This window comes from Ziziphus jujuba, chromosome 4 (genome assembly GCF_031755915.1).
Source record: "Ziziphus jujuba cultivar Dongzao chromosome 4, ASM3175591v1".
In the NCBI taxonomy this organism is placed as follows: domain Eukaryota; kingdom Viridiplantae; phylum Streptophyta; class Magnoliopsida; order Rosales; family Rhamnaceae; genus Ziziphus; species Ziziphus jujuba.
Window position 1 is genome coordinate 1498983 of NC_083382.1, and position 12809 is coordinate 1511791.

Here is a 12809-nt window from a genome sequence, read left to right on the forward strand (position 1 = left end):
TGCTGCTGTGATGTGTTGCATAACTGGTGCAGAACTGCAGAACCTGTTTTGCGTGTTTTCAAGTTTCTGGTGGTAAAAATGGTGCACTTCATTATTTTGGAAGTAAAGAATGGCAAAATGGTTATTTTGCCTCACATCTTAAGTACAGTGACGTCGTCTTGAGGCAACACTTGTTATACATATGGTTTCCTTCCTTCACAAGGAAAAAAAGCAGAGAAAAAAATCAAATTTTCCAGAAAGTTGCAGAAGCGGGAAAAACTCCAAGAAATCTGTTTTCATTCCCTCGTGTTCTTCTTTGTGTGTGTAATTGATGTTCTTCGTGAGGTTCTTTGTGAGCTTGGTTGAGAACACAGAGAGAAAAGGGTGTAACAGGGGTTTTGGGTTGTGAATATCTGAGTGATTACATAATTAAAATTCTGTAGTTGATTTTAGTGACAGCAGCTATTCAATAATACCAGAAGCTCTCACCGGAGCAACGAGGATGTATGCAATCTTGGCCGAACCTTGCTAAATCTTGTTGTTGTTTGTGTTACTTAGTTTTTCAGTTTTGCTCTCTGATTTTCCAACAATTGCAAAACAGGCATCCACTTGGTAAATAACAATTTTAGCATTGGCAGGAGTGGGCAGCGGCGTCCTTCTTGGTTGCCGTTAGTGCTTTCGTTTCTTCTACAATCGCACTATTGGTGGATAACATGTATAATAGTGTTGGCAGGACTAGGCAGGCAGCATCCTTATTGGTAGCCATTAGTGCTTTCCTTTCATCCACAATTCGATGCCCCTCTGTTAGAATTACCAGTCAGCATTTCATTGGCAGAAGGGGCCAGACACCATCCTTCTTGGTTTATATTAATGCTTTTGTTTCTTGTACAATTCGATCACCAACTGTTATAATTACTGGTCAGCATATTATTGTGGGTTATAGCATTTACTCTGACTGTAGATGGGCTTCTGATATTGGAATTCGCCGTAATGTTAGTAAAGCTGCAAATGGCAGATTGGCCGAGGAAGAGAGTTTTGGTTATGGAGTCAGTATTAAGTTTAACTCGGCATTTCTGAAAGGTCTTGCTTGGGATATTTTGGTATTTGCGACTTGGTGGATTTGTTGTTATGTGCTGGAGTTGACTACAGATATTACAAGTTGTCAACTGGGATGGATTATACTGACTTCTACGATATGGCCGGTGCTCTTCGTTCCCACCTTGATCCAGCAGAAAAAGAAAACAAAAACAGGTATTACAATTTTGATCTGTCAATAGACTTGAGAATTCGTTTTATCTCTGTGAAGACCGTATGGTTTTGGCTTCTCTGTATGTTGCCAAACAGGGCTGCTGGTGTTTGATAGCATTGGTATCAGTATCACTACTATTTTTGGATGTTGTTCTAGTGTACTGAGATGTACTATTTGGGTTGGACAATCCAAGATTTTGTTGTTGTTGTAGTAACACTGTACTACTTTTCTGGACGTTGTTGTACTGTTATGTATTGATTCGGATTGTACACGCCGACCCTGTCCTTATCTTTTATTTTCTTAATAAGCCTGTCTTTATTTTTGGTGTTAATAATAAGACTTTCTTTTATCGATTAATTGATCTAATAAATTTTTATTACTTTTATTTAATTATTATAATTTTATGTTGTACTAGGAAAAGGAATGGCTAATATTTAAATAAGGTTATTTACTTGGTTAATCCATGAATTATGTCCACAAATACATTTTGGTGTTTGAACATTTCTTTTTTTGTATTTTGTTCTTTAAATTTTAGTTTTTAATGTAATTTGGTTTTTAAGTAATCTTTGATTTATCTTTAAGCAATTTTAAAATGTACATTACACTTCATATAACATGCAAAATTTTATAAGGCCTTGTAATTTTGTAATTTTTTTTTGTTGATGTTGGCGCGTTGCATGTTAATAGATGGGTTAATAAAAAGTTTTTGTCTTTTTTAGTCATTGAAAAGGAAAAGGGCATGGTATCATACCATACGAGTCGAGAAAAACTTGGGTATGACGGTTGGACAGATGATGCGTGCAACTGACCGATCATATGTCGCCATCTAATAATTTAGTTCTTTTTTTTTTGTTTTATTGTATTAACTTATTTTTCTCTCCATCGTTTGAACCCTAATTCTCTTTCTTTAATTTGTCTTTTTTGTATATATGTTTAGAATAAAAATTCTATGGTATAAAGATCTACATATTTTTATTTTGCAGAAGTATGCAAAAATAATAAATTTTTAAAAAATCATTGTTAATATTTGTGTTTGTGTGATAGTATTAATACGATTTCTTCAAAAAAAAAATTTTTGTTGGTGAATGTCTGCATAATAAAAATTCCAACGTTCACACTATAAGCAAACTCATATTTTGAATATTCTGATAACTATGCATGCACTTACTAACTTTAATTTGATGGGGATCACATATAAGTGACATACAATATTAATTGTTTATCAAAAGACGTACAAGATTAATTAGCAAATTTGGTTAGGTTTTTTGAGACATTAGAAAAGGGAATGACTCTTATGAGAACAATTGGCTGAAGCCTGAAGACATAGGAATGCTTCTAGAGTATTAGGATTAAGAAATTTATACTCAATAATATGATATCAGTATATGCTTGCTTCTCTTCTCACTTAAATCTACCTATTTGAATTCTATTTGATGGTTATGTATGACAAGTATCTCATAAACTTAAAATAAATCAATCTAATTAGAATAAACCTAATATAATCGAAGTTCAATTCAGTAAAAACTTGTATTCCATATAGGTCCTACCCTTTTCGGAACGTTGCTTTCAATATACCTGGACTAGAGCTAATAATAAAAATCTGAGCCATATGATTAAAATGTCTGTTTCTGATCTGCATGATAGATTATAAGTTGTAACCATTGTTTTTATATAGGGATTTGTTGGTTTCATGAATTCAGAAGTTAAACTTATTAATTACGGTTTTTTTTTTTGGCGTTATTATTTATTTAAGAATTAAACAAAATCAAATAAACTGCCAGTTTAAATGATTAATAATTATTTTCATGTAATTATTAAAAAATTTACATGTAACCACGAAACCCCATTTGACTAATAACTGTCCCATCAAAAAAAAAAAAAAAAAACGAAAATATTATAACATTGGTTCCAAAGTTCCAATAAAAATAACGAAAAGGCAAAAATAACAATATTTTATTTAATTCTTATAATCGTTCAGTCTCGGATGGTCCACATCAAAAAGATCCGTCGTGTAAATAAGTACAAAATTATAGTAGCCGAAGTTGGACTGGAGAAAGTGAAAGGATAGGAAAGGCAATGAAAGGAAATATGACGGGGACAGCGTTTAAAGGAGATCAGATTCAGCTGCTGAGTCGGCTCTGCAATCCTGCTTGGTGGCTGAGAAAAAATTGCCCCAAAAAAAAAAAAGGAAAAGAAAAGAGAAAATGTCGATTCGGATCGGGCATATTCTACGATGGCTCCATTTGATTCCAAATCAGACTCTCTGATGATCAGAATCTGATGTTTCACTATTCATAGTCGCCATCGGAGAGGTCCTCAATCCGGTGCGCGCTCTCCCACAAGCAAAGCGATGAAGAAGCTCCGGATCAGGAAGACGAAGCAACTTAAGCGCATCAAGGATCACGCCTGCCACACATGGAAGCGGAACTACACCTATTCAAATCTCGACGATCTTCATCTCGATCTTCTTCTTCTCTTTCTCACTTGTTCAATGATTTGCTCAATGTTGGGATTGAATTTGGTGAATGACATGATCCGGAGTCTGATTTCGAGCAAGATCCAGAGGGAGCAAGCCACATGGAGACGCAATTATAGCTACGCTCATCGCGGAGTTCTTATTCTCTGTCTATGTCTTCTCCTCCTCTTTCTTCTTGGTTGCTTAATGTTGGCATTACATCTCAGGTATAAGATGAAAGAGGTCAAGTACATGATCCAGAGGGTGGTGTCGAACAAGATCCAGAGGAACCAACTCATATCTGGGGATCATATCTATACATGGAGGCGAGGCCATGCCTACGCTCATCACGGTAATCTTCTTTTTCTTCTTAATAATACTATTAAACAGGATATACATCATCTTCTTTGTTAGCCCCATTAGCCTAGTGCTTATCGTTCATGTCTTTGCAAGGTTTTGTGTTGTGATTGATGTTGGGATTTAAAAAAAAAAAAAAAAAAAACAATATATATATTAGATTTAAGCTGTTTAGGAAATAATTTTATTAGATTTAAGCTGAATAACCAGTTGTAACTTCGTGATTGCCCAATAGTAAGCAGAAAGGTAGTAATTTTTGTAACAGAACACGCATTTGACAAGTTTTTCACTTATACAATATTTGGTTCTTCACAAACCGTTTTACAGATGATGAGAATCTATCTGTTTCTTGTAGTACATCTAATATATGGGATTTTCTTATTTCCCTGCTATATAAGTGACTGCAGGGATATATGTGGGTAAAGGGAAGGTGATCCACCTGATTCGAGGGGCAGGCCATATTTTAGGAAGCTCGTCTCGGTCCCATCCATCAGACAATCCTGGTCGAACTAGTGGTGATCAATCAACACATGATCATGTGATCTCTTCCAGCGTAGATAAATTTCTTTCTGGTGGAGATCTCTATCTATGTGAATATAGTGTTAGTCTACCTTTTTTTCTCATCAAAACTCGAGGAGGTACATGTACTCTCGCTCCTAGTGATCCACGTGAAGATGTCCTGCACCGGGCAACTTACCTCCTCAAGAAAGGCTTTGGTGTTTACAACCTATCAGAAAACAACTGTGAATACTTTGCAATATACTGCAAAACAGGACTGCTAGTTGATGATAACAATTGTGTCCGCAGAAGCATTGGCAGAAGTGGGCAGGCAGCATCCTTGTTGGCTGCCATTGTTGTTACCATTTCTTCTCTGCTTAGATTTTCAACTGCTAGTCCTACTTGGCTGGCTGCTGTAGGATATGGCATGTACTGTATCTTCAGATTGGCTTCGGATATCAGAGTTCGTCGCAATGTTTGCAAAGTTGAAGGAATTGGGCACTGCACTTGAGAGATTTGGTCGTTTTAGTTTCAGACGTACTTTATTGGATGTGATTAAGCCGTATTTGGTACCAATGATATGTCTCCTGTTGGGTTTTCTGCTATGCGAAGTTTGTTGGGCTTGTGGATTGAATTGGATTAAAGGGATTAGTTTTACAAATCTCCAACTTTACTGCATTACAGATATTATAGTTCTGTATGCCATGTTCATGTGATTGAATCAAAGTGTTATACTGTTCTTCCAACTTTCTGTATTGCAGATATTATTACTCTGTATGCAATGTTCATGTGATTTAGTCAAACTTTTTCATTTTCATTATTAATACGAACTTAGATAATTTGTATACTACAGTTACAGAGACATTGGTTAAAATAGGCACTCTTACAAATCCCTTTTCCAAACCATATTCCTAGCTCACGTTCCAGGCCTTTTACATAGCACTGTATTTTAATGTTTTTGTGAGATTGTTAAATCGTAACTTAGTACTTTTTTTTTTCTTTTTTTTTTTTAAATGAATATATAGAATCGTAGTGTAATGCATGATAAAGAAGTAATCTGTACAATTGGCAAAGTTAGATAGTAATAAAGGAACATAATTACCCCAAAGGAATTGATTTACCTACCAATTTTATATGGAGAAATATGAATAGATTGTGGAAAGATTTTCGCAATTATCACATTGATTTTTTTAGCAATTCGTTATGCAGGGTGTTGGGGCATCTGATGCTGATATGGTGGAAAGGTTTGTTTATATTTGCTGGGCTCTACGGGCTTCGGCGAAATCCAAGATCGTTAGGTTTCTTATATTCGAACTGGTTTTGGTTTATTAAAATATGGCCATGACCCTTCACATGTGCTTTGTGAAAGCAAATGCAAAGCCAAACTGGGAGCAGAGCTGCGGCTAAAATCATAGACTAACGAGGGAAATTATCAATGTTGATGTTACTTTTCACTTTTCTATGCGATGGACTGGGATTGGTGACACAATAAGCTGGGAAGCTTAGCGGTGCTACACAAGAAGAAGAAGTTTTCAACATGCAAAGGAAGGAAAACACAAATGAAAACGAAAGGAGAAAAGAACACGTGTTTGTATTTTGGCCTAATCTTATACAATGTGGTACGTGTCAGTTCGTCGTTGGTATTCGGACCACTTGGGTGCGAAGATTTCATTTCACTTTCTCCCTTTGGACCTTTTCCATTTTCCAGAGCGGAGTCCAAGTGCTGGTTCCGAAATTAGCAACGTAGAGGCAGTTCAGTGGTTTGAATCTAAGGTGCGTATCCAGAACATTCCTTTTTTCCACATTTCTATAACAGAAGGAACTGAAATTTCTGGGGCCACTCCCAGTCTCGCTTTTTGCTCTTACTCTGCTCTTGTTTTCTGGTTTGGTCGGCGTCAGATTTCAGTCTTCACCGGTGGACATCTGACCGACCAGGGGGGACAGAGCAAGCGATTTTCCCAACGACCCCAAATTTCGTTTGCGTTTCTCACTCTCTCTCTCTCTATCTCAAGCGGCGAAGGGTAATCAATCCCAGAACGATGGCAGTGGTGTTGAAGAAGAAGCTGCGGATCCTGAGCCTGCTGTCGAGGAAGATGGTAGGGAAAGGGAGCCGGAGGAATCCCGTCACGGGTCACATTTCCAGTCACCATTATCATCGTCATCTTCTATTCTTCTCCATTTCAGTTGTTCAATGTTGGAATCGAATTTCAGGCGTAGGATGGAAGAGGTGAACAACACCATCTGGAGGTTGTTGTGGAACATGATATGGAGGGAGCGCATCTACACAGGGACGCGCCTTCATCATGGTTTTCTTCTTCTCCTCCTCCATTTCTTCTTTTGAAGACTATCAAATATGGTATACGCGTTAACTGTATTGCGTCTTAAAATTAATTATGGATTCTAACATGTGGGTTTTGTTTATGTAATTGTCCTCTTTGATTTTCACTCATTTTCATTTTATCTAATAAACTGTTCCATTTTTATCAGTCAGGAGATGGTACGTTAATTGCATGACACTCCCTAGGAATTTATAACCTATGCAATCTTTTTTATTTTTTATTTTTTTATTATTATTTTTTATTTTTTTTATATTGGTTGAATAACCTATATAATCTTTAAGTCATGTATTTTCAGGTTATTTGGAAGTTTTGATGTAATCCCCCAATGATCCTACCAGCAATTTACCAGGTTGGTGAAAGGATTTTTAAATTTTTTAAAGCTTTACAATGGTAGTTTGAAGCAAACTTGAGGCAGTTTTTGTTAGTCAAAGGTATATTCTATGATATAGTTCATCGCTTACTGCTAAAATAATCATTTTCATTGCAAAGGTTGGAGATTAAATAAGGACAATCAAATTTTCTGCACGTTACTCACATACATTTTCATCTGGCTGCAAAAACATTTTCACTGTATGTTTGGCCGATTTACTTTGTGATTACAATACGAGAGACCTGTTATGTTCTTCGAACGTGATGCATCCTCATGCAGTGAGTTCATATTTCCTTGTAGATCAACTGTGAATTCTAGTCTCTCTCTCTTTCGAGTTTTACTTTCTGATCACCGCAGAGCTGTGAAACAATCTGGAGGATGCTGTGGAACATGATTTGGAGGGTGTTGTCGAGTAACATCCAGAGGGAAGAACTGAAGCCTGGGGATCACGTCTACACATGGAGACACATCTATAGTTGAGCCCATCATGGTGAGCCTCTTCTTCTTCTCCATTTCTTATTCTAGAGAGTATCTAAAGTGAGTCTATTTTTGTTTGGGTCTTTTCTTACAAGAGTAGATTTGCACTTTAACTGTATTGGTTATGGGGATTTAAGATGGATTCTAACCTATGCCTTTGTTTATTTAATTGTTTGCTTTGATTTTGACACCTGAAAAAAATCAGCATTTGAATTTATAACTTCATCATTTCATTTTATCTGATCACTAATCCACTTTGATACAACAAAGTATCCATGTGATATCTTTAACAGTCGACAATTTAATTTGATTTGATATCTTTAGCAGTCGACAATTTAATTTGTTTGTGTACTGTGTTAGATGGTATAGACTTAAGCTTTGCAAGGTGACCACGTTGAATTGTTGATCCTAGTGAATCTAGGACACATTGCATAAGCATTGCATCATACTTTGGCAAAGAGTTACTGTATTCCTTGGTTGAATTTTTGTTTTCTTTGGTAGCCTCATTAATGTCTTTGCAACATTCCATATTGTGATTAGTGTCACGATTCTACAAAAACTGTTACTGGCAGAAGCATGTTATAGCCCACTTTCTTGAGGAACAGGTCTATGCATGTGAATGTTTCTTTCTATGGATATAAGTTGCTATCATGTTATCGCTGTAGATGCTCAAACTTGTTCTTTTTTTTTTTCTTTTTTTTTTTTTAATATTATTATTATTTTATTTTCTTTATTTTCTGTTCTTTGGGAACTTCTCTGTACGAAGATTATACTCTGTATCTCTGTCATGTGAGGTCCAAGGATGGTCTCTCTCTTGAGGTGCCCTGTCACAAATTTATATTTTGGAGATCAGGTTACTCCCATGGGTTAGAATTTTCATTTCACCGACTGGAATGAATTGAGACAGCAGCAGTTTCTCTTGTAGAGGTTATGTCATCAGAAGCAAATTAGAAATGGAATGTTAATATCTCATGTCCATCTCTTAAACATATGCTTGTTTGTTTCTAGAGGTGTAGCTCCAAATGTTATTTGTACGGTAAGTGGATTAGTGGAAAACTCCTAGCACTGATATCCTGCTCTTATTTTCTTGTTTTGATGGGGTAATTGACATACAGAGTAGCATCTTTGCTTTAAGTTGTTTGAGACATGGGAAAGGGAGTTATTCTTCTGTCAACCAATCGTTTCTGCAATACAAGTTTGAATTGTTTTCTTCAAAATGGAGATTGGACGAGAAGAGTTCGGGAAAGACAAAAGATTGATGTCAATTACATACACGACCACTTTTTGTTTTGTTTTTCAATTGTTTTAGGCGAGAACAAAGGGGCTGAAATGGAAACCACCTCCTGTTTGAAGTGGAATTGGCGCAGAGAAACGCCTCAAGAGAGTAAGAATTAGGAAAATAAGAATATGGGTGCTTTTTCTTCTCCCTGCCATCTTCTACAATAAGTCTAGGACTTAGAAACAGCTATATTATAAGTAAAATTTTCAATTTAATGTGATGGTTATATGTGACAAATTGTTTAGAAACTTTACTGGTTTGGGAAATTTTTATTAGATTTTAGTGCCAAAAAATAAACCAAAAGTAAGTTGAGGGTTGTGTCTGATCACTGTGTTAAACACAACAGCAAGTAGAAAAATGAATTTTCGCATTCTAGCGGCCTCAAGTTTTTTTAAATATTTACATTTGAGAAGGTTTTCACCTGCTTATTTTTCAATCTGTTGAACTTATTAAGGTTTCGGAGCTTCATAAACCAGTTTTATTGTTTTATTTCTATCTGCTGTTTCTTGTTGTATATAAACTATGTCATGAATTTGCCATCAGGGGATTTTGCTTATTTGTCTGCTATATCACACCAGGGATATACGTTGGTGATGGAAAGGTTGTCCACTACACTTAAGGAGGTCGCAAAGATCACTCATCTGCATCCCATCCTTCAGAAAGTATTTGTGCAATAAGTAGTGACCATTCAAGGCTTGATCATGTGGTCTGTACCAGCATAGATGTTTTTCTTTCTGGTGGAGAATTTTATCTCTTTGAATATGGTGTTAAGCTCTCTTTATAGCCAAAACTCAAGGTGGTACATCTACCCTTGCCCCTAGTGCTCCACTTGAAGTTGTACAGGGCCGTTTGGCATACCACCTTGAAAACGGCTTTGGGGACTAGCACCTTTTCAAAAACAACCGTGAAGACTTTGCAATCTATTGCAAAACAGGCTTTCAAGTTGCGGCTTACAATTTTAGTGTTGGCAGAAGTGGAGGCAGTATCCTTTGTGATAGGCATTATTGCTTTCATTTGTTCTGCAATTCAATCCTCAGCAGTTCCAAATACCGTTCTGCAGACTATTCTGCATTCTCTTATGGGATATGGCATTTACTCTGCCTGTCGATGGGCGTCTGATATCGGAGTTCGGCCTAATGTTAATAAAGATGCAGATGAGGGATTGGCTGAAGAAGAGAGTTCCTGGCTGTTCCGGAAACGCGGTCATTAGTAAAGTTAGCATTACCGTAACGGCTTGTTTGGAACGCTTTGATGGTTGCAGTTTGGTGGATTTATTGTTACAAATTGCATTGGACTACCGAGTACATGAGTTTTCTACTTGAGTGGACGAGTCTGAGTTGTGGAGCATGGGTGGCGTTGTTTGTTCACTTAGATTCTGCCAGAAAAGAAAACAATGAAAACGGTTCTTATTTTATCTGCCTTGCAGGCTGTTGCTTCTTACGCAAGCAAAACACGGCTTCTAGTGCTGGATAACGTAACATTTTGTTTTATCTTTCTGATTTTGGAGGTTGTTTGTCCTGTTGTGTTTTTATTTGTCATTGGACAGCTAAAATGGAATAATGTTTCTATGTCTAGTGTTAGATTTTCCTTTTTCTTTTTCAATGAATATATGTGTTTATGTTTCAAATTTCGAAAGCCATGGGATCGATCATTTGATTTGATAGAAATTTTCCTTTTTATCTGTTCAATTTTATTTTATTTTGCTACAGTTTTTTTAAATCAGTATATATCAACCAGTCTTCCATCAAACGTTTAGATGGATCATCAGAGCCCTTGAAGAAATTTGTTTGCAATTTATATATAGGGATACGAGTTTTAGTAAGGTTGATTTTGCTACTGCCATTTTTGTATGTTAGCATTTTAATAGACTTAATAAACTCATATAATATATTTTTAAATTGAAATAATTAAAAAATTATAAAATTTTTAATTAAATAATATATATTAAAATATCATTAGTTGATGGATATATATATATATATTATATAATTTAAATATAAAAATAAATAAATTTAAAAAATTAATTAAATATTATTAGAAACAATTATCATCTAGTTAAATAAATAAATAAATAAATGAAAAAGACGAATTGGTATTATAAAACCAAGACCATAGATTACGAGAAACAGGTGGCTAAAGAATAGAAAAAAGAAAGAGAGGTGGCAAAAAGTGTAAAAGACAGATGTACCATGACTGGACAGGTGGAGTACGCTACAAGAGGGCTGGGCTGCTGGCGACACTCACTTGCGCACACGCCAACACAGTCCCTCATTTCTACAATTGACATGTGTCTCGCAACTTTTCCCAAATCAATGCTGTTTAAAATAATAATTTCACTTTTTATTTATTTATTTATTACACTGTTTTTATTCGTTTAATTTTAATATAAAACTCTTATTTTACATATATTTTTTTAAATATAATTTTTTTTATTTTACATGTTTATAAGAGTAAAATGATGTATATCCAAAATAATAATAAATTTATATTTATTTATAAATGGTTAATTAATTTTATTTTTTAAATAGAAAATAAATATTTAAATAAAGTAAATAATTTTAATACAATTAAGAAGCTTTTATTTCACATGTATTTTTAATTATGATGCAATACAATTGAGTAAACACATTTCAAATTAAAGTGTTTTTTTTTAATTTTATCTCTGTTTATAAAGAAAAAACAATGCAATTAGCTATGTATGAACAAATAAAAAATTTATTATTATTTTGGATATGTTGTAGATAGAAAATCAGGTTCTTAACAAAAAAATAAAAAAATAAAAAAAAGAAACATATGTAAAATAAAAGTTTAGCATTTAAATAATAGAATGGCAAATACTGTAATAAATTTAAAAAAGAATATCAAATTCTTGTTTGAGTTTTGGTGCATGGCTTTTGAAAAAAGTTGATGGAACACATGTCAGCTATAGAAGTTAGCAAGTGGAATTTCTTGGTTAAAAAAACCAACGAGTAGATTTGTTATGGATAGAAATAGTACAATTACAAAGTTAGAAAAAGGCGTTAATGATAAATTTCAGAAAAGTGTGGGGTTTAGATGTAATTATGCAAAAGTAAAAGTGTCTAAATAAAATTGGCCGGTTCTTGATCCTGAAGTGTTGCGAGCTCCAGTGATAATGCCTGGCCTGCAGCCGTCGCATGCGAAAGCGGGGCCTAATCTTTTCATCAACGATTAGGTTAAAAAGAAATAAAATGGTGGCGAGCCCTTACAGATGAAGCAGCGCGATTTCCATCTTGTTCGTTTACCCTCTGGATCTTGTTTGACAGCACTCTCTCCTATCTTGTTTGACTACTGATGATGAGAGTGCTGTCGACAAGATCCAGAAGGTGCTGTCGAATAAGATACAGATACAGAGGAACGAGCAACTGTACCTACTGTCATGACAATCTTCTTCATATTCTCTTCAATTTTCATTTTTTTTTTTTTCCATTTACCTGTTAATCACCGTGGTATTGACAAAGATACTAACGTGTGGGTTTTGTTTATTTAATTGCGTGGTCGATTCACAGGTAGTTTTTATTTATTATTTATTTTTGGTCTTTAGAAGTGTTCCGTTTTGATCTGCCTCAAAAATATTCGAGGAGGATTCAGTCTATTTATAGTCTTTGGTTTTTTAAAGTTGACTTTACCCGCGATTGTTGATCAGCTTTGCAAATCGATCTTACCTTTGCAAAGATTTATTATATCTATTATTTAGTGTAGTACTAGTTTATTCACGCTTGTATGATTTCTTTAAAAAGCAAAACCATGTCAGCTGTAAGTGTAAGCATTATTTTATTCTGAAGATG

At 35.0% G+C, this 12809-nt stretch overlaps 1 protein-coding gene across 21 annotated transcripts; it reads left to right on the forward strand.

The window, feature by feature from the left end:
• Window positions 1–3276: 3276 nt before the first annotated feature.
• On the forward strand, window positions 3277–10649 carry LOC107404583 (protein LEAD-SENSITIVE 1-like). Of its 21 annotated transcripts, XM_060816396.1 has the most exons (9): window positions 3277–4035; window positions 4439–5312; window positions 5748–6311; window positions 6438–6844; window positions 7173–7226; window positions 7367–7447; window positions 7548–7737; window positions 8491–9108; window positions 9582–10593. In XM_060816396.1, exons 1-2 carry the CDS (start codon window positions 3579–3581, stop codon window positions 5047–5049), a joined length of 1068 nt encoding a protein of 355 aa, XP_060672379.1. In that variant the 5' UTR covers window positions 3277–3578; the 3' UTR covers window positions 5050–5312; window positions 5748–6311; window positions 6438–6844; window positions 7173–7226; window positions 7367–7447; window positions 7548–7737; window positions 8491–9108; window positions 9582–10593. The 21 variants fall into 21 exon arrangements, 20 of the variants coding, with proteins under 20 accessions (XP_060672379.1, XP_060672376.1, XP_060672383.1 ...); XM_060816393.1 differs by having other exon boundaries at window positions 6438–6894; window positions 7367–7737; XM_060816400.1 differs by lacking the exon at window positions 7367–7447 and having other exon boundaries at window positions 6438–6894.
• Window positions 10650–12809: the final 2160 nt, after the last annotated feature.

Excerpts from the sequence above, each read along its gene's own strand:
- LOC107404583 (XM_060816392.1), top strand. The coding sequence starts at position 3,579 with ATGAAGAAGCTCCGGATCAGGAAGACGAAGCAACTTAAGCGCATCAAG. Across the intron at positions 4,036-4,438 it reads CCATGCCTACGCTCATCACG|TGACTGCAGGGATATATGTG; the intron begins GTAATCTTCTTT and ends CTGCTATATAAG.